Below are 22,999 nucleotides of genomic sequence, written 5' to 3' on the forward strand. Positions count from 1 at the left end.
GTTTACATGGGGCACAGCTGTAGCAATTTGATGGCAGGACCTGGCAAATGCTTTTGTAAGTTTCTGCTTTTGGAAACTTTCTCCCAGGAAGGAGAAACTTGAAATCTTTAACTATATAATCTTTGAAGGGGAACCCCTGGTGGTCCAATCCTTTGAGTCCAACTCCTCCTCAGAGCATGGATAAGTTTAAAGTTATGTCAGGTTGTTCAGGGCTTTGCCCAGTTGAAATTTTAATTTCTCCATGGATGGAGATTCTAAAACCTCTCTGGAAACCTGTTCTAGTGTCTAGCTGCCCTCATTCTCATGTCCAATTTGAATTATCTTTTTACAGATTATGTCCATTTCCTCGTCTCCTCTTGTGGACCTATGAAAAGATTCTGGCTCCATCTTCCCTAAACTAAACAGTGTGGTTAGATTTTCTCATAGCCTCATCTTGTCCAGGCTGCAAAACTCCATTTTCCCCATTCTTTAGTCTCATACATCATGTTCTTCAGTATCTTATACATTTTAGTGGCCCTTCTCTGGACTTGTTCTAGTCTGTCAATGTCAGTGTCTCTTTTGTACACTGGGGGACCCTAGGTTGGACCCTGGTACCTCTTTTGTACTGGGGGGACCCAGTATTCCAGATGAGGCCTCCTGAGTGTCAAGTAGATGAACTCTCTTTAAGTCTCTCTCTTTAGCTGCTGGTGATGTTCTTACTCATGCAACCCAATGTGAGGTAAGCCTTCAATGCTGCAAAAGTGCACCACCAGGACCTCAGGTCATTTTGTCAAAGCTGCCACCTAGCAATTTTTTTTTTTTGGGGGATGATCCTGTTCCTAGTATAGGACTTTGCATTTCTGTTTTGGAATTTTATGAGATTGCTGTCATTCTTCTAGGTTGTCAAAGCCTGTCATCAAAACCTGTCTGGGCTGCCCTTCAGGGTGCCATCTGCAAACCTTGTCAGAATGCATTCAAACCCATACTCCAGACTCATGGTGAAGGTATTATACAAATTCAGCCCCAGTTTGAATCCCTGGGGAATACTGCAAGTCACTGTCCACTAGCTTGACTTTAAACAATTGACCTCTGCTGTCTGAGCCTGATGATCCACTCAGTTTTCACTCACATATGCCACCCATCCAGTCCATACGCCCTCCATTTGACTACAAGGTTATATTGGGGAACTGTGTTCTGAAAACTTTGTTAAAGTCAAGCTAAATCTTTTCATCAAAGAAAGCAATCAGGTAACCAAGAATGATTTGCGTTTGCAAAAGGTGGCTGTTCCTGTTCACTGTTTTGTCCTTTGTGTGCTTGGGAATGGTTTTCAGAGACACTTCCACCATAATTTTCTGGAGGACTAAGGTAAACTTCACAGATATATAGTTGCTAGGATCCTTGCTTTTTTTTGATAATGAGAAATGAAAAATTATCTTTTTTCCAGTCATTGATAATCACCCTTGATTGTCACAGTCTTTCAAAGAGGATACAGAGCAACCTCACACTGTGGCACACCAAGAACCCTTAGGTGCATACCGTTTAGTATCATGAACTTGCACATATCCTGTTTACTTCTGCAGTTCCTTGTATTGTTTCTCCTGTGCTGTGGCTACTACTTTGCTTCACAAAACTTGTCCATTTTATTGAGAATTGGGAGGCCTGAGTGGAACCTTTGCTAATGAAGAGACAAGCAAAGAGGACATTGAGTGCCTCAGCCTTTTCTGTGTCTTCATCACAAGGTCACTTACACCACTAAGCAGCACGCTACCATGTCCTTTATTTTTCTTTTGTTCTTGATATACGTACAGAATGGTTTCTAGAATGACTGCTCGTCACATTCCTCACCAGTTTCATTCCATCTGAGCTATGGCCTTTCTCCTTCTATCCCTGCATTCCTGAGCAATGCTTCTATATTACTTTCATGTAGCTTGTCCCTGCCTTCACATTTTGCACACTGTTGGGGGCTTTTTGCATTTCAGTTAAAACACCTCAGTCAGGAATTCCCTGTTCGGCCCAGCAGCCTCTTGCTATGCCTACTCATTTATGTACATAAATAGATGCATCATTCCTGAGCTTTGAGGAAGCTGCCCTTGATGTCAAAGAAGCTCTCCTGGGCCCCTTAGCCCTTCAAGACATCAGCCCATGAAAGCCTGTCTACCACTTAACAAATAAGTTGAAATCTGCTCTGCTGAAGTCCAAGGGTTTATTCTACTACTTGCCTTCCTCACTTCAGCTCATGGTTATTGTAACCACAGGGGCTGTTGAATATCACTTATTTGAATGGTTCTTTGTTTCTACACCTAGTTGGTCTGTGCAGTGCCTGCATTAAAACAATTCTTCCCAGGGAATTCAGAAATCTAGTGGATTGCTTGCCTTCTGTCTGGTATGCTGCCATCCACACAGATGTTGGGATGGTTTAAGTCTCTTATGAGAACCAGAGCCTGTGGTTGTGAAACTTCTAGTTGTTTAAAAGTTTTGCCCACTTCTTGATCAGGTAGAATGTAGCAGATATTCACCATAATGACCTCTTTCTTGGCTTCCCCTTCTCATTCTAGCCCATAGGAGCTCAATGAGCTTGTTGCCTGTTGTACAGAAGAGCTCTGTTCATTCAAGATCCAACTTTTTGTAGAGTGAATCCTCTGATTTTCTTCCTGCTTCTCCTAAGAGCCCATGTGGATAAGCAACAAAGGGTAGTTGTTGTCTTCTCTAGCAATTTGTAAAGTTTCTTGTGACTAAAGGGTCTTATAATGTAATTCCTCACAGCAAAGAAGTATTTTATAAATTTCATACTCCAAAACAAATACAAGACTTAATAATCAAAAAACCAACAGCAATTTGGGTCATGTCTGTTGTTTGTGCTTGATTTCAAACAGTAGACAATGAAGATTTCTTTTCCTAGTGCTTCAAAAACAGGAAGAAACCAGAAAATTTCTAACCTTTCAGTTGTCTGATCTTGGATGGGTTTTTTTGGTCCTAATAAGAGGTAGTAAATAGGTTTCAGAAAAATACACGTCATAAATTCTACTTAAGCTCTCCTTACAGAAGTCTACTAAATATTTGTTCCCTTTCTGCAGATACTGCCCATTTTGGTAGTGTTTGCTGCATACAAATATCTCTAACAGTACTGAAATTTTGTTCATCATTTGTAACTCTGTGAATTTAACCTGTTAATAAAAACTTAAGTGGGGTCCTTAACCCCGTGTAGAACTTACATGAAATCCAAAGAATTCTGTGTACTGTCTGTAAAGAAATGAGAACCATAACAGGAAAGTTACATAACAGTTAATGATTTATTTGAGATGAGCTATTGCCTCAGTGGATTTTTAGAGTTCGTATGGAATGTGGATTTGATGACGGATTTTAGACATTCCTTATTTTATTTCATTTTATCAGACTGGAACATATGCCATGAGGTAGCCCTTTCCATTCACTATGTCTTCAAGCAAGAAATGTTCCTCTATTGTCTCTCTAAGAACCTTGGTCTTTTCCATGAAAGCACCTTTTGTTACAGCTTTGTTTCCAGATGGTATTCTTCTTTCTTGTCATTGTAAACTAATTTCCTGGCATCCGTGCAAGATAATATAGCAGAGTTAAATTAAGCTACAGGGTTTATATACTAAAAAATCATAATAACCTTGTTCTCTGTGGTGTTTCCCTAGCTTTGCTGATGCTAGCAAATTGCTATTTTCTGTAATTTTGTTGCTTAACATTTTCAGAAGCATTAAGAAGCTGGTGTCCAGTAATTCATACATTTTCTAACTCTACAAATGTTGTTTCTGCTAGAAAAATTCCTAGTGAATTACTAAACCTCCAGGAAGATGTAGACAGCATTGACTCTTGTATCTGCTGTTGTGTTTCTCTGGCTACTGCTTAGTTTCAGAATGAACTCTGAACAGAAACTAAAGGTGCAGTCAATGTCATTTTTAGACACTTTAGATAATATGACTGGCAAGACATTTGCTTGATCTTTTTTTTTTTTCTGTTTCCTTTCAATAAATTATGATTTTTTGGTATGTGAAAATATGGCAACTGCCAAAGCAAAAAAGATAGAAAACAGTCCCCCCAAAACTGAAAACAGCTCGCAAAGAAAAGTTCAAAGGCAAATTCTGAAAGGATGAGGTAATTATTAAAACTTAGTCCTGTTTTTCCATATGGTAAATAAGAGCAGCCATGGACTTTTCTGCTCTTAGAAGCTAACCAAGAAGCTTACTATGAGTTCCTGAAAAAGTTATATAGGTGGCTTACAAAAATTGACAGGGAGAATCAATGTCCCACCTAAATTCTATTCTTCTGGTTTTTGTCCTGAGGATTAAAAAGGTCTTTGTTGTCTTGATCTTAGCTACCATAGTAGTGTCACACAATACATTTGCCTTCTTTATCTTCGGGTTGAAATACTGTGCAGTACAAGTCTGAAACATTTTGAAAGTTAATTTCATTCTCTGCAGTAACTCCACTAATAGCTGATTTATGATATGTGACTACTTCTAAATGAACTTTGTATAATTAGGTTCTCAATTCTCAGTAATTTTGAGAATCCCGAGTTGATTATAGTTACATGACTCTAGTTTTTTATGAAGCTAACATTAGGAATACAAATTGGATTAGTGATATTACAATGGTAAACTTTGTGTCAAAATGAAAGTAGCTGTGAGGGGAAGAACGTGTAATATGTTATCATTAAAAGGACACCCAGTTACTGGAGGGAAAATAAAGAAGGCAAACCAGTAAAAGAGATTGTATGTCAGAAAGGTCCAAAAGGATCAAGTAATAATTAATCAGGTTCCAGAGGTTCCAGATTTAAGAAATGTTATTGGACAAATACTTTGGTGAAGAATATAATCAAGAAGGTATTCTTAGAATAGATCAAGGGAGAAAGGAAGAAGAGTTTATGATTCACTATAGAGTAAGATAAACTAAATACAGAGATTCAGAGCTGATATTTTAAAATCATCTAGCAAAGAGCAATTGATGTTTTTGGTGTCATCCATACTTTCTGAGGCAGCAAGTAATTCTCTGATGTAATATCTTCTCAGCCTCTCAGGTTCAAGCAGATAGGATTTTATAAGTTTAAGGAAGAGAAAAAGATGTCCTGATCCCGTCATTTATCCATGTTTATAAAAAAATTTAGAAAAAAAAAAGGGAAAGAAAAAGAAAATTTCCCAACAATTCTGCTTATTGATATTGTATTACACGATAAAGTGAGAATATTTTTCCAAACCTAATTTTTAAAGTGACATGGCAGATTCCCACCTGAGCAATTTTGTTTGCTTTCAGAATAATCTGAATTGGTGCAATATTTACATTGAGATAAATTTGAATGAAACTTACTGTGACTGGTCAGATATGAAGTCAGAGAATTGTTTCAGGAAAAGCAGATAGGATATACTGTACAATTTCTTACACAGTAATGCAGGAGTGACTAGATCACTCCCAACGGAGATATGGACACAGCTACAAGTATTCTTTCTTATATATGTGTGTGTGTTTATAAGTATATATATTTACACATACATATATTTATGTTCATATATTCTTGTTCTAACACGTGTCAGTAGGGATGGACGGACCGGCAAAAAAATGAAAAGATGCCAAAAAAAGTTTCAAGCTGGATCTATGCAATAAGGTTCCTGGAAGACAGGAACAAGAAGTGAAAAATGAGACGAACAGTACAATAAAAACATAGTGAAGGTGCACAGAATGATATAATAAAGTCAAAGAATGAAAAAGAGGACTTCAGTCTGACCATTAGGAACATGAGCAAAGTTAACATTGGAGGAAGATATAATGATATACTAAAATTGAAAAACAAACCTTAGGGGCAGTCATAATCATAACTGCACACAGACTTCTGGGAATAACTGGATTAACTTTCCTAATTATTAAAAAAAATACACGTGAAATCTGCAATAGTCATTAATTTGCCTTTTCTCTTTTTTTGCTTCAAAATTAGGGCCTTACTATTAATTTGTTGTAGACTTATTTTAAGGGATCATTATCAGCATTAAAATGTATTCTCAAGTGAAGGATTACCATATCACTGGAAAACAGCTAAGGATACTTAATTGAAAAAAAAAAAAGGAGAGTCTTTACAGGATATCCAGAAGACTGATCTTTTATTTCTGTGGGAGAAAGTATGAGATTACAGACTGTTGATTATTTTTTGAACTTCTTTATCTATCTATCCTCTCCTAAGACCAAGTTTTTGCATGAAAAAGGTGGCAGAGTTTGGGGTTTGATTTTAAGTTTGTTCAAGCACGTACTGTCAGTTAAAACCCGACATTTTTTGCCAGGTTAGCAAATATTTTGTTCATCACTATTTCTGTCTTACTTTAAATTTATAATTTTGTTGACGAATAGATTAGAATTCCTCTGGAGAGTGGAGGGAGGAGGACTATGTCTTTGTAATCTAATAAACTGGTATGATAGAATAAATAAGAATTTTAAAAGGCTACTAAATTAAGCAAAATGCTTACAAGACCCAGGAAGTACAAGACTATCCCATTGAGTCCAGTATTGTCAGGGTAGATAACTATGGGACAACCCCACCAGACACTGGGGTCTGCTTATATTGAGCTTACTGAAATGTCAAAGCTAAAATGTTCAAAGTAATTCTACAGCTGCAATGGGCACCCACAGGTGCCTAAACAAATTGCAACAATTTGTGTGTTTCTTAACTTGAAGTGAAAAATTTGACTTTTTAATATACATAAAATAGACACTATTTTCCTAAACCATAATAATTTCTGAAATTTTAACAAAATAAATCCCATTCCACTTAGAGAGCAATCCAAATTATTTTGAAGTGTCCTTTGAAAACCCTGGAGAGAGAAAGAAAATTCATCTTAGAAGCATGGTCTAATGAGTATTTAATTTATGTGAAGCTGATCAACAGCAAAAGAAGAAATTGAGAAAGGGAGGCAAACTGATTAGAGCACTTACATGGGATGCAGTACATCTGGATTCAAGTGATGATAGAAAAAAAACCCAAACAACCTTCTGACAAGTTTCTATTTTTTAAAACACAGGAAAGCAGCACAGGTGTTGGCTTTTACCTATTCAAAGTAAAGTCTATCAAAACCTAAAATGTTAAAGAAGATCAGCAAGTGGAGGTTGGTATTTTGATGGTTGAAGACCTGGCTGCCACTTGGAACTAGATTAGATCAATGAGTTGTCTGACGAATGTGTAATGCTACGCCATTGTAACACTTAGCGATGTTTTTGGTCTTTATGAATCTGACAGTTTAGCAGCTTGACAGTTGGCATTGACATACAAAAAATTATTTTAAAACTTGGGATTGATATACTATGGCTTGGTTTTAGCTTTTTATCAGTAAGACATTTTAAAATGGTAATTTTAAAGTCGTATTTCAAAAAGTCATTTAACTGACTCCTCATATTAACCATTTGCAAAATATCCAAAACATATAACTAGGAAAGTGGTCATTCATGATTATTTCATAGATGCATTTACTGTACTGAATAATTTTATTAAACGAGGCACAATGATCTACTTTTTCTCAAAGGAACTACAGAAAAATGCCATTTAATAAACAATTGAATAAATCATAGAATCATAGAATATCTCAAGTTGGAGGGGGCCCATAAGTTTCATCAAGTCCAATTCCCTGCTCCTCGCAGGAGTACCTAAAATGAAACCATATGACTAAGAGCATTGTCCAGACACTCCTTGAACTCTGACAGGCTTGGTGCCGTTACCACTTCCCTAAGCAGCATGTTCCAGTGATCAAACACCCTCTCAGTGAAGAACCTTTTCCTAATGTCTGATCTGAACTTTCCTTGAAGCAGCTTCATCCCATGTCCTTGTGTCCTTCTCCAAGCTGAATAAACCAAGTCACCTCAGCCGCTCCTCATAAGTTTTGCCCTTGAGACCTTTCACCATCTTCGTCACCCTCCTCTGGACACACTCTAATAGTCTGATGTCCTTCTTATATTGAGGCACCCAAAACTGCACACAGTACTCATGGTTGGGCCGCACCAGTGCAGTGTGGAATGGGACAGTCACCTCCCCTGACCAGCTAGCTATGCTGTGCTTGATGCACCCCAGGACGTGGTTGGCCCTTTTGGCTGCCAGGGCACACTGTTGACTCATATTCCATCAACCCAAACCCCCAGATCTCTCTCCGCGGAGCTGCTCTCAAACCTCAATAAATAAAGAACTGTTTCATTGACATCTTTAATAAGGCATGCTAAATAATGTATGCCATGGTTCATCTCGAACCCTCCAAAGCTGCAGTTTTCTTTAATTGATAAGACTTACAAAATGTGACTTGAAATGACACTATGCTGTTTGATGACGATTTATAAAATATCACTCAGGTTTTCAATTGTGTCTCTTCTGTTGCTAGTGATTAAGAGGTAGGGAAATGACTACGAATGACATTACAAGAAAAAACTTTCTTACTATGACTTTTGTTCTTTAAATCACAGCTATGTTATTATCAGTTATTTTACAATAGTAATGTAGTAAAACGATTTTTCAAAATAGGACCTTTCAATATAAACTAAAGCCATTTAATAGCTAATTCTGATTATTTAAATTCAGATTCTAAATTAATTTTGAAAGGTTGGATGGGTTTTAAATGTTGGGATTTTTTTTTTTTGTTATTATGCAATAAACTTTTTTCACTTGGATAAACGTTTTATTAGCTGTTGTATAAAAAAGGCATATAGAATACAGAACATTGCACTCTGGAAGGCATTTGTGTGGGAAGGAAAAGAAAGTCAGTAAAAATGATTGAATGTTCAGAAGATATCTAAACCAATTTAAATAAGGAGGTTTTCTACAATACTGTTTCTATTCTTACCTCATCCTTGGATATCTGTTTAGCAGGGCTTGCATCTCACTTGTAGCTAGATTTCATTTATGCAAAACACAGCTTACCAAAATTGTCAGATTGTTATTTTTGGTGAAATGACTCTTTCTAGTTTGAAGGAAAAGATTTTGCATTGACTGTCATGGTCCCTCCGTGATTCTTTTGATTTTTACATATATTAACTTGATGGATATGTTTATCTGTTTTATCTAAACTACACATCTATACAGTATCTATAGTTTTTGTCAAGTGGTGCCAGCCATATGTGTTTGCATGTGTACTTGATATAAGATGCATATTCTCTAAATTCAGAGCACTTAATTCCTGACTACTGAGAGATCCAAATGTTTGTAGCTTTATATTTCAAGTAGTCATTTATGCTGATACAAACAGCACTTTGTGCAGTTGCTTACAACTTGAAAATAATCATGAGTGTTTGGAATTAATTACTTTCACATTTTAAAATGCAATTTGTTAATCACTCAGAGCTTGAATTCATGAAGCCTGATGCACTATCTGTTATCAAATTACTCCAACCACAGTGATGCATTAATATTCCTGAGCACTGTTCTAGCTCTTTGAAAAGCATAACATGGAGAAGGCCATGGCCAAGAAGGTCGATCAGTCCAAGGAGGCCAGCTAGCTCTAGGGCCAGCTGGTGAATCACAGCATATGTCTGGACAGTTCATGTCTCCTACCCTCTGAGCAGTGTGGCCACATCCTGCCCGCCTGTGCTCACTCTTAAGCAGTTTATCACGTAGCATTCAACAGTCTGGTTGCCTTAGCCTGGCTGCCACTTATGATGAAGCAAGTCCCCAACCCACAGGCTCCAAAGGAAAGATCAGCTGCTATTTGCCGTGGTCTTTCCCTAACACATCCACATCTGTCAAAGAGAAAGTACTGACTCTCTGCTCTGATTTAGGTTCTGTGGTCTTACCTGACTAATGTTCCCTTTCCATTTCTGAGCCAACCTAGAATCATAGAATCTTCATGGTTGGAAAGGACCTTTGAGATCATCGAGTCCAACCAAACAACCTACAATCTCTGCCACTAGAGCATGCCCTGAAGTGCCACATCTACATGTTTCTTAAATACCTCTAGGGATGGTGACTCAACCACCTCCCTGGGCAGGCTGTTCCAGTGCCTGACCACTCTTTCAGTAAAGGAATTCTTCCTAATGTCTAATCTAAACCTCCCCTGCCGCAGCTTCAGACCATTTCCTCTGGTCCTGTCATCATTCACCTGGGAGAAGAGGCCAACACCCACCTCTCTCCAGCCTCCTTTCAGGTAGTTGTAGAGGGCAATGAGGTCTCCCCTCAGCCTCCTCTTCTCCAAGCTAAACATGCCCAGCTCCCTCAGCCTCTCCTCATATGACCTGGTCTCCAGACCCCTCACCAGCCTGGTAGCTCTCCTCTGGACAGGCTCCAGCACTTCAATGTCCCTCTTGTACAGAGGGGCCCAGAACTGAACACAGCACTCGAGGTGAGGCCTCACCAGTGCCGAGTACAGAGGCACCATCACTTCCCTACTCCTGCTGGCCACGCTAGTCCTGATACAAGCCAGAATGCTGTTGGCCTTCTTGGCCACCTGGGCACACTGCTGGCTCATGTTAAGCTGGCCGTCCACCAGCACCCCCAGGTCCTTTTCTGCTGGGCAGCTTTCCAGCCACTCTTCCCCAAGCTCCAAGCCTGTGGCATTGCTTGGGGTTGTTGTGACCGAAATGCAGGACCCAGCACTTTGAAACTTATTTTCTTGCAAACCTGTTAGAAATGCTGTTCTGAATAGATTAAAAAGCTATGCATCCCTTTGGACAGATATCTGTAGTAGCCTGAGTTCTTTTGTCTTTCACTGGTAATTCACAGTGTATAAATTTAGATTTTTGCATGTGATTGCCAGAAATAGTCAACTACATAAGCCTTCCTTGTCAGCTGTAAGAGTCAGAGCTTTAGAGCTCAAAGCTTATTCAAGGGCTCTGCAGCAGAAACACTGAGTAGCATTGTAGTTACCACTAGCATGTTACTCAATGTCAGTATAAACCCAGTGGGAGGTGGTGTCGTTGAGAATGTTGTCATAACAAAATTTAGCAGCCCATCTTGCTGGTTACCCCAGTTGGGAAAAGCCTGCTTGCTGGCTTTCAAGAATACTTGTAGAACCTGTATGCATTATTAACTGGAACTCATACTCTTACATTTTGATTAAAAAAAAAACATTAAAAAAAACCCCACACTTTGAAAAATATGAACAAGTAGAAAGCCTGTAAAAAAAGAGAAGGTGGAAATCATCAGGTTTTGGGGTTTGATGGTTCATTCAAACTTTGATACTGATCATGACCGCAGTGGAGGTCAATAACTCAGTGCTAGTTTCTGTACTGAAGTATTGGCACAAGATGTATCAAGTTAATTTGTTTTTCTTTGCTGGGTTAGATGATGGTCTGAAATGAAGTGCTTGAAAGCTATACAGTTAAAAAAAAAAGGGGAAAAAAGGGTCATTCTAGATATTATTGGGTAACAAACCTTGATTTTCCTTTCTGATTTATTATGGTTTTACAATAATTTTTAATTATTGTAATCTTTGCATGTATTATGCACCAGAAATTTCAACTCTGACCCTCAGTTTTATCCATGAGTTCTTTAATTTTCACTTCCTTTCCCCTTTCATCCCTCAATGGCCCTTTCAATACACACTGTATAAAAAGCCAGGAATGCGGGGAGGAATCACAGAAATGGCCTCATTTCCGCAATAAAAAGAAATCTTTTAGGAGTGTAGATCTATTCCACCCCCAGATCTCCTTCATTTAAAAAAGAACACATAAATATCAGGGTCCAGAAAGTAAGATACGAAATTTATCAAAAACACCTGCCCTCCTCTGAGAAATTTGTCTGCCAAGAAATCATGAAACTCAATAACGCTTTGGTAGCCAAGGTTAGGTTACATTTCTTTATGTCAGAATTTACTTTGCATATGGAAGAGTAAAGATAACTACCTCTTTGAATCTCTTCAGCAGCTTTCTCTCCTCTTTTCAGTCAAATTAATGGTCTACACAATACATAAATGTTAAAGAAATTATCCAGTTTCTGCCTTTCTCCCAATTCTTCCTTTTATTTCAGTTCCTTATTAGCTACTTATCCTCCTTTAATAGTCTCCTTTTTTTTTAATGTCCAGCCACACTATTCCTCTTCCTTTGATTCAAATGAATCCTTTTTCCTTCAAATCTTCCTTTAAAACTCACTTTCACTGACAGGCTTTCAACTGTGATTGCGAAGAGCAGCTTTACCCTTACCTCTCTCTGTTGTCTTAATTAGCTATTCAGTTATTATCCTAATTAGATTGTAAGTTCCTTGTGTCATGCACCTTGCCAAGATATTTGTTTTTAAATCTCCACGTGCACTTATAGAATGCAAGTAAAACCTAATGATAATGGCAGTAAGTAAAGATGGTAAAATGGATAAAAATGAAATGCTTCTCTTCTGATCATTCACCTATGCAGAAATATTTTTAATTACTATTGCTGTAGCTTTCATGGCCACATTACAGCACACGAAAAGCCACTTGATGAATTTTTAATTTTTTATGCCAATGAATTGTATGGATGACATGTTTTATTGGTGGGGTTTTTTTAATTATATGTTTTAATACCCAATACTAATAATAATCAGAATATCTTTAAAGCTTTCAATGAAAACTTATGGGGCAAGGACAAGTACAAGAAGTCTGTTAAATCCGTTGGCAACATATTAAGCAGCATTCCAGGCTTAGCAGGAAATTCCTATGCTCTGTATTTTTTGAAATTTAGTTCATAAACATTAAAAAATCTGTGTTATTAACTGATGATATGTGAACCTTGGAAGGTTCATCTGTCAACAAAACCTTCTGAATTTATTCGCCATCTGTAAGCATCCTGATTCAGAGCAAAAGACTTGAGAATGGCTAGTATGATTTTATTAATGGTTCCTAGTTTAGGACAGCATTTAAATCTATATTGTTTTTTATATAGTTTTTTATAGTTAAAAGGAATGAGAGAGATCTTAGAAAATAAATATTCAATGTTTTTTAATTTATAGCACAGAAAGGCTAACTGTATTTCTGTGATTCTCTGCCTGGTTCTCTGGTTCTTTCCTAGGCTGCCTCTGCGGACACTCTCCTAGAACCAAAGTTCAGGTTCTCCAAATCAGCTCATACTGTGTCTCTGCCGATCTTATCCTTGTTTGTCCTGGCACTAAACTGTCATCAACAAGGAAAAGAAGTCAAAAAACCCACACCAAAAATATCTGCAGCTTAAATGCCAGAAAATGTTCTATTTTGCTTCTCTATGTACATGTATTTGTGGGTAATCTATGCACAGAAGGGAAGAGCTGGGTTTGCTATGGCAGAAACAAGGATGTTGCTTCACTTATTTATTGTGCAGCTCCACTAGTAATTGATATTCTGTTCATCAGCTGAAGGAGCTTGTGGAGGGACACTACGTGGGACAAGCGGAACTATTTCAAGTCCTCACTTCCCTTCCGAGTATGAAAATAATGCTGATTGCACCTGGACCATATTGGCTGAACCAGGAGATACCATTGCTTTGGTCTTTACTGATTTCCAGTTGGAGGAAGGGTATGACTTCTTAGAGATCAGTGGAACAGAAGCACCGTCAATATGGTAAGTCAGAGATCTTGTAAAGATCTTTTTCTCTTTTGCTTTGTTGGTGAGTATTTAAGACATTTAAAATATTTTCTACCTGTTAGTAATGATCATTTTGTTAATACATTTTCCTTTGGTCCCTTTTACTCTCCAGAATTACAAAAAAATATAGCAGTTTGCCTCTGCTTCTTTCCAAATCTTCATCCTTCCTCTTATTTTCCTCCATCTTGGAGAGTTATAATTCTAAGGTGTCTTAGCAGTGAGCATTTATTGATGTTACATATTTGATCTTGGTATGAGAACATTTCCTGATGTTGTGTCTTGAATGGCTTATCATGATATTGTACTCCCACAGTGAAAGTAGTGAGCAAAAATCAGCCTCACAGTAAAACAGGAATATATAGAGAGCAAATAGATGCCATCTTATTTTAAACAGGATATAATTCGGTCTTACTACATGTACTCATGTATGCATGTATTGTTATCTTATGTTGGCTGATGTTAAAGCTGTTTACTTAGCAATATTGAGGCTTAGTAATTATAATACTAAATCTACATTATCTGTACTAAGTAAAAGATGAGAATTCTGTCTATGGGAACGGATTAAATTGCAGAACACTTTGTATTAGGATTTCTTTGCACCCTACGTACACAGGTTTTTAATTTTTTTCATCACTGAAAATATCTTGTGCTTGACATTTGCACCATTGTTATAAAATGTAGCCTAGAAAAGAATATAGATCTGCTGCTCACAGGTGATTGATGGTTATTATCTTCAGAATGCCTTTTTGGAGATGTGAAGCAATCTAGCTATTATTTTAATGTCATGACAGGGTAGGCAGTGCGATGTATTAATAATTTTGGAGTTCTAGATAGCATCTGATCTGTTGAAAAACTCTATCAAATAAAAATGTGTGCTGACCATGCTTGGCAAATATGTAAAAAATCTGTTTTGAAGATACTTCTGGATCTGTATCACAAGATTACTCTCTCACATTTCCTCACGACCAAAAGTCGAGCAATGGCTGTCAGTGAAGCAGCTTTGTATCAAATTAAAGTGCTCGTGTCTGACTGTCTGAAGCGTAATATGTGAGTGCCCCGTTCGCCTCTCTCATGCATGGATATGCACGACAGTCCTCAATGCCAGTGTTTTCTTAGTAGGGATTCTAAGGACCAGAAGCTGAAATCTTGAAGCGGAAGAGCTAATGGACTCTTACTGTGGAACATAAAAGTCTGTCCATTTAATTTTGTGCATGAAGCTCTAGTAGACACTGAACAACATATTTGCAACTTTGTTGCAAGAAATTAATCTGTTAGGGAACTTGAACATGCAAATATAGGAATAACTTTACCTTTACAGATAGTCACATATACATATCTGTTCCCTAGAAGATTTCTGATAATAGATGATGTACAAGAATATGAGCAGAGCGCGATGGAAACATATTCTGCATTGATTTCATACGCTATTGGTCAGCATATGTAGGAAATTAGAGATATCATAAGAATCTTATTTCTCCTAGAATTCAGTCTAAACATTTTTCTCGTTTTCCCTGATACTTATTTTTTTGATTGGAGATTTTTTTTTATAATGCTAAACTCTTATCACTAAAAGCTAAGGATTTAGTATACATTCCTAGGATCGTTGATGAAAGTTTGGAGAAGCTATGAGAAGTTGCATAAAAGATGTTTAAAGGATTATTAGATAATATGGAATGAAGCTACACATTCAGCTATATTTAAGCCAGTTACCATAGCGACATTAGAGCCATGCTAAATGTAGTGCATGCTGTAATCTGCTAAAATCAGCTGTGTGTTTAAATGTAAAGTTGTTCCATACTTAAAACTAATGGTCTAGAGGTGTATCATCTTAAAATGTGACTTTTTTTTTTTTTAATTGCTCCCTTTTATTGTATCTGGCATCATGTCAACAGCTTTATACAGTAATTCTCTGTTAGAAGACACGTATTCCATTAGCACGGTCTGGTAATTAATATTGTTTTTTCATTTAAAGGAATATTTGCTGTAAAATAAGTGAGATATTTTCGTAGTGGAGAGCATAGAAAGACAGATATACGAGCACTGCAAAAGCTAGGAAGACAGTGAGAATTAAGAAAATAATTTCGGACTCATGATTCTTTAGTGATTTTAGTGTATGGTGCAATAGGTCTGGGTTACCCTCTCCAGACATATCAACAAGGTTAGAAGCAGTTCCAGCATGATTGCAGTAAAAATGGGATGGACATTTTTAAGTAAAGCAATGGAAATGCTAGAACAAGAAGAATCTAAATGCTGAGGAAGAATAATCTGATGTATATATAAAATAGGTGTATGACAGATACTGTATTACAGTAATTATATGCCTTACATTTATTATATAATAGTAATATTAATTATATTGTATTACTTATATACCTCACGTTTCTAAACCTTCTTTAAGATGTTCAGTTGATTGCCATGTTATATAGCTGGTTGTTGGTTTGTTTTCCAATGCATTGAAAAGGAAGAAGAGGTTTGTTTATCTTTCCTTATTCTTAAAAGATTATTTGAAAATCATTCATACAGTCCATCCTAATGGAATTAGTTTAGAAAAGATTCAAGTGACATTACCTCACTATTTATTTTATATCCGTGATACAGTGAGAGTTTCCAAAGCTATTCAATTTTTTTTTTTTTCCTAATTAAAGAGCAGTTATATAGCTCTGGATCTTGAATGGATGTGCACATATAGACCACATTTTTAATCTTGCTTTGAGTCAATGTAAGTGTCAACAGGCTTAAAAAGATGAACATCAGTGTTTGCAAAATGAATGTGAAGCAGGTAGAAGAGGCTTTTTAATCTCTGGAGGAAGTAAAAGTATTATTAGACTGTAGATGAAAGAAAGCTTTTTGAATTTGAATCACTTGCTTAATTTGCTATTACATAAAGGATTTCTAGATTTAAAGCGTGTATATCTTGAGTTTGTAAGCTCTTACTCACAATGCCAAGAACAGTACTTCTGGAAGCATAACAGAAAGACTGTCTCTTTGCTATGTCTGGAGTCCATCTGCATGTCCACCAAATAGCTAGGTTTTTTTGACCCTGAAGGGCGCCTCTGTTGTTAATTATTAGAAGTAAAAAAAAAAAAGGCGTTTTCGCATAATTTCTGAACATTAAATATAACTTTTTAAATACTTCCAAGCATGTACCTTTAGACTTCAGAGTAAGTTAAATGGTACTTAAAATTAAATCGGGGTTGGATCTAGAGATAGTGTTAAGAAGTATCTTAAAAGCCCAGGCTGGTTTTGAAGTAAAATCGGGAATATAACACTTGGACAAAGCATCCTTTTGAAAATCCCTTTATGAGTCTTTCCCAGGAATCCTCCTTGAAACTGAGGTGATTTTTATTGGTTTTGGTTTTTTTTTTTATCTTTTTTTTTAGTTTGGACCAAGTATTTTGTTATTATTTGCAGTTTAGATAAACCTGGGCAATTCACATGGGCATAGATAGGCCTGACTCGGGCTTTTTCCTGTAAACGTGCCTTTGCCATAATTTTTGCAAAATTAAAAGCTTATTTCACAAAAAAATTATCTTGGACTATTACAGTATGCATGAAAGGCGATTATGATGCTAAGAATAATTCTGCAATTATTAAACTAGGAATCTTAATATTGAACATATTCTGTTCTAAAATGATTTTTTTCCTTTTACCTTACAATACTGATGTTATCTGATTCTGTTTCCATTTAAAACTAAAATTATTATCCTTCAAATTTTTGTCAGCATTTGCCAATACAAGAGAATGAACTATACCTCATGCTTTTTAGTCCAAATTAATTTCCTAATACTATTTAAAAATACTTTTAAGATTATTCTGAATTCCTTATAAATCACCTCAATATCCTAGTGAAAGGCCATAAAAATGTATGTGGATGTGAGAGTGATTTGGAAGCAGCAATAATGAATTACTACAGTCTTGGCATACAATTTGACATAAGTACCTGGAGTTATCTGAAACTCACTTCTTATTTCTGTGTTAATGAATAACTCGTATAACAGCTAGGTCGTCATACTAATTTGTGTTTCTTCGATAAATATACCAGTCCAAGCACTTAGATGTAATTCAAAACAGTAGTATTTTGATCTGCATGTTTCCTGTCCTGTTTATAAAGATCTGTCATACTCTTACCACCCTCATTGTGAGAGGTCTATAGCAAAGTAATGCATGAGATTATGGAGTGGTCTAAATCACCTTTTTGATAGACACCGATGGCAGGCGGTAGATCCATACATATAAGCTGAATATTTAGCTTGGAATTACATAATTATACAGCTAAAGAGCACCATCTGTTGGTTTACTGTGGAAAGATGTATTGCTTGTGGATGCACCTTCAATAAAGTTGTTGTTATACACCAAAAAGCGTTCATGACATACACTTGGCAACATAAGGTTCTGTTTTCTTTTCATTCTCCATCAGCAAGAAAGGATGTGCCATGGCCATTTAATGAGAGGAGAGCAGTTAGATTCCAGCTTTTTCATTTGAGAAGACTATTAAAAAATTTAGTAATTTATTCTTAAGTACATACTTATTTTAGCCTCTTTAGAGACCTGCTGACAGTCATCCTTTTTTATCACCTGTGAAACTGTGCAAAGCTGTATGTTTGTTTTTGAGATGCATGTTTTGGTAAAGGGTTCTCTTGCTGTCTGTTAGTTTTTGGAAGCTCTTACCTTTCTCTAGGTTTTAACTAGGTTTCCCCTTTTACCCGTTTTAGTTAGGAAACTGGGTCCAATAAGTATAAGCTTCTGGGCTTCAGAACCTGTCTGACCTGCAATGAACCACTTTTCATTTTTTTTTCAGGAAAAGACGTTGCATAGTTACCCTCAGATTCTTTCTATTGACTTCCATGTTGTGAAGTTTCCAGTTACGGAATAAAAATTCCGTAGTCTACCACTCTTGAAAATCAGCATTAATGCCTGTTTAACACTAGAACACTATCTATCAAATATATATAGCAACACCAAGACTTTTAAAATTGACTTACTGTAGAATATCATACAGTTCCAAACCCCCAAGATAAATTGGAAGGACAAAGATAACTTTAAGGTGAGTGAGAGAGGTAGAATGTGTGTCTGTATGAAGAGCTTTGTAAGACCGAAAAATACAGTGATAATGACAGAATATTAGATATTTCAATTAATAATATGTTTATTTACCTAATTAGAATTAAAGTTTTGTTCATTAAATATGTTTTTGCTGATTTCTTCCATGCCACATTTGTTCAGGTTCTTGCTACAGCACACATCATTAGGCATTTGCAAATTCAAACTGAGTAAATGATAGAAGAATCCCTAAAAGAAGTAATACAGCAAATCGCACGTCTCTGTGAAAGGCTTAGCGGAATACATCTTTTCCCCAGTTTCTGATCGGGTCCTGTCAGTTGCTGCCTTTGCTGCTGATGCTTGTTTCTCGTAATTTCTCCTGGTTTCTCCTAGATTCTCCTAGACATTTTCTTTCGGCAACATCCATGCTCCCACTGCTCCCTTTCCCTTCACCTGCCACCAACATTTCCAGTTTCTGCATCCTCCCTTAGCATTTGCAGTCATTTCTGCTTAAAATCTAGTTAAACTTATCCCAAACGAGCATTGACACATTGTAGTTGATCTTCTTGTCCTTTTCCCTTAGTTTTTAGTAGTTTGAAAAAAAACCAGTCAGCCATGTGATACACTCATAATCAAAATGGTATATAAAAAGTTTGCAAACACTGTGTTGAACTTGGAGTGCCTGTGAAGTTCTGTAATCTTGGAGTGAACGTGTTCCTGGTCTCAGAGTTGTTTAAAAATAGTCTCAGAAAGGATTATCCCGCTCACAGATTAGGGAATTTGGAAAGAAAATAGGCACAGTGTTTTGCATAGGGTGTAGCTATGTATACTAAGCATGTCATACAGACAACTGATATACCCTAGTTCTTAAAGTATTGCTTTCCAGAGTCTTTTAAAATTCCCTGAGTGGGAAATAGCATGTTGTAATTCGCTATCCATATGCAGTTCTTTGGCATAGCAGTTGCTATACACAAACATATGCAGACAAACAGCTTCTTCACTCTCACAGTTTTCCCATAATAAGGATTAATAAGCTGATCTCATCAGTGGTGTATCTTGTACTTTGCTATATTTATCAAAATCATCATCTTCCAAAATGGATTTTCTGCAGGCATTCAAATGCCTGCTTGAAAAAATGGATTACCCACAGTTGTAAGTGTATTGTTAGCAGACTTGGGAAAATACAATGAGCACTGCTCAGTACCTTTGGAGTCCGTAGAAAGAGAAGCCCAGTGTAGGTGAGACAGGTAGTGAAGAGTACTTCCCCCTAACATTTCTATAGGAGGAAAGATGAAACATGCCAACTGATATGAAAGCACAACTGCAAAGAAATTGTTATTTTAAGACAGAATTACTTATTTCCCCCCACCATGGACATTTGCTTCCTTTTCCTTTCAGCGTCGTTTTTCCTTTTTTTTCTTTTAAATTGTTTTGATACAGGAGAATGTGTGTGATTTTATTTTTTTTCTTATTATTTAAGTATATATTAAATAATATGGTGTGTATTATGATATAAGCAGATGAACTCTGCTGGTCACAATGAAGCACCTTCAGATTCTAATTCCTAAAATGCCCACAACGAAAAAAAGGACACAAAGTAGTGGTTTCAAAAATAAGGTCAAACGTAACATCTGAATTTGTTTGTGATCTCTGAGTTGCTGGCATTGCACTGGAAGAATGGGAATTACGAAGGGAATAAGGGCTTTGGGTTGGGGAGTTGGGAGAGAATAATGAGTCTAACATGAGAAGAATTTTGTTTGGGTAGGTTGGAGGACAGTATAACAGATTTTAAAGAGTTGGTAAGGTTTTGGATACAGCTTTAGGCTGGGTTGGAGGGGATGGGAAATTTGAACTTCAGTGTAGCAATGGGGGAATTTGGTGCTCTAGGTCAGAAGAGCCTTTGCAGAGTGATATCCCAGATGAGCCTGGGAAGTGTCCTCAAGTCAGCCCTCTCACTGGCACAGAGTGAACAAAAACATCCTAACCCCACAGGAATACCACTCTTGCTAGTGCTATTGCTTTGACCCAGCAGGCATATCCCCTCTGCTTTCCTCTTCCCCCAAAACAGGACTGTTTTGGTACATTTACCTTTGCTGTGTAGGACAGCAGTGGAGCCTGGCCTGCTCTCTTCTTTCCTGGTAAATACATGGTAGCTGTGTGAGTGTCCTGTGGTCTTTCCCCAGGTACTGGCCCATATAATGATGGCATGTGCTGAAATATGTATGTAATATTTCTGAGAACTTCAGGTGGAAGTGTAACAGAACACTTTCCCATTCTTCCTTTTGGACCACAGCTTTCCTTTGGACTGTGTGTTACCCTTGTGTTCAGAGATGGAGGTGTTGGAAAAAATCTGATTTTTAAAAAAGGAAAAAGTTGGTAGAGTTCTGATGCAAAGGCAAATCTATTTAAGCTTATAAATCAGTTAATAAATATGTTTTGTTTATCGTAATATCTCACGTAGAAATCTTGCAGGAGTTCTTAGGCTTGTATTTAAAGAAAGCATATCTGAAATTCTTTGGTTGTCTTTTGTAGTATCTTCGTGCTAAATAATACATATATATATTAGTAACTGTAGGCAGAAGAGTACGTGGAAGCTTTTGCAAAGATTTTGACCATAAAATAAATATGATGGTAAATGTACTCCATGCTAGTAGTAGTGACTAAACTTATATAATGTCTTGTCTGTGTTAGCTGTAAAGACACAGAGACCGCTTAGCTGTTAACACCAGCATGTGAACGGTGTATGAAGTGAGAAGTACAGAAGCAGTAAATTGATGCTTAATTCACAGAACACTATTGCTTTCTTTGCACCTATTAATTTACAGCCTACTGCGCTGAAGAGGTATAAAGGCTTAATTCATACCACATCACAAACTGACAGGAACATAAGAGTGAGAACTCACTTAAGGAAGCACTGTGACCTACAGTATAATTTTCCACCACATTTAAAATAACATGAAAAGCACTAGATTTTTAAAATTAAGTATGTGAACAAGGTTTAAATACATTAAGAGAGAGCTTGCATTGCTTAAAATACCACTAGCGTTACTGTCCTTCTAAACAGACTGTCTAACCTTGGGCATTCATTGTGCTCCTAAAATTTGCTTCTACTAGGTCTGTTGCATTGTTCTAGAATATCTATACTGTTAGCCTTGTTTTTTTTGCAAAATTCGTGGCATTAGATTCAGGAAAATATATTCTAATGATGAAACAGCTCATATGAGTGTATTCAGGTAATGTTAGAAGCATTTCTTAGAGATATTTATGAATCACTATGTTTCTTACTTATGCACAGTATCTATCCATTATAGTCAGCCTCAAGTGTAGCTTCCTAGTAAGACAAAACCTACAGATATTCTGATTTTTGGAACTCTAGATCAAAATCCCACCCCCATCCTTTGCCATATAGCCCTACCAGTGATGCTAGATTTTGCGTACAATAATGATGGTAGTTCTGAAAAAAGGCTTCTACACCCTGATTTTTCCACAAAAAAGAAAAAAAATAATTTGGAATTCAAACTGGAGTTGAGTAATGTAGATATCTGTGGAGGTTTGTGTTACTGTGTGAGAAAGGAAAGATTAATAAAGAAAATCTTGCTGAGAACTTCTGTGTGCATAGAAATATGAAAAGAAGTTACAAAATTGGAGAAGTAATATGATTCAGTTCATCTGGGCAAATAACAATTTACAGACATCAGTATTCGGAATATTAGATCAGTCTGGAAAACAGAAAGACATTTATTCCCTGGAACTTAAACGAAGTTCCAGTTTTGTCGCTGGTACCTAGTTTAGGAATAATATCAGAAAGAAAACCAGTCATGGTGTATCAAAGCTACATTGGCATGAGTAGTGACCTCTTTCCCAATTGGATCAGTGAGGATGAAGGATGGTAATTTACCAAACTGGTCTTTTCTAATGTACTGTGTTTTTCTATGTTAAATTTAAAATATATTAGGATTGTAATACTAGCTATTGCCATTTTCTTAAAGATATAGTAGGATTTTTTGAATACATCGTGATATTTTTAAACATGTTTTCAAATACCCGAATATATGAAAAGCTGTTTGATAGGAATTAGCATAGTTGAATGCATTTGTACTTTCCAGCAAGTTAAACAGCAAATAAAATGATCTCGGCAATTAATGAGTATTTTTTAAAAGAAGGATAAAATTTTAGGATGTAAGAATCAAGTACGAATATACGCCTGATTTATTTTTTTCCTGGATTCACTGAAAACTGCTGAAATATGGCACATAACAACTAAAACATTAGTTAGTAGGTTGGGTTTTTTCCAACGAGATATACAGAAGTGGACATACTCCCCCAGAAAATGCTTTCTGAATCTCCACTGCAGGCTTTTTTGGCCAACTACCTAGTAGTTTTTTGCATGGTTCTTCTGCTAAGACCACTGCTGTAATCTATGTTAGCGCAGAGTAAACCAGTCAATGAACTGTTCTTACAGTTAATAAATACCTTGG

The 22,999-nt window shown here is 36.7% G+C and overlaps 1 protein-coding gene across 2 annotated transcripts in view; it reads left to right on the top strand.

Moving 5' to 3' along the window:
- Window positions 1-22,999, top strand: part of CSMD1 (CUB and Sushi multiple domains 1) — a 1,197,532-nt gene that overhangs the window by 580,877 nt on the left and 593,656 nt on the right. For both annotated transcript variants that reach the window (XM_063330346.1, XM_063330347.1), the window contains exon 5: window positions 13,250-13,457. In XM_063330346.1, coding sequence (XP_063186416.1) covers window positions 13,250-13,457 — 208 coding nt within the window. The remainder of the gene's footprint in view (window positions 1-13,249; window positions 13,458-22,999) is intronic.

The sequence above is a fragment of the Chroicocephalus ridibundus genome, chromosome 3 (assembly GCF_963924245.1).
Source record: "Chroicocephalus ridibundus chromosome 3, bChrRid1.1, whole genome shotgun sequence".
Taxonomy (NCBI): Eukaryota; Metazoa; Chordata; class Aves; order Charadriiformes; family Laridae; genus Chroicocephalus; species Chroicocephalus ridibundus.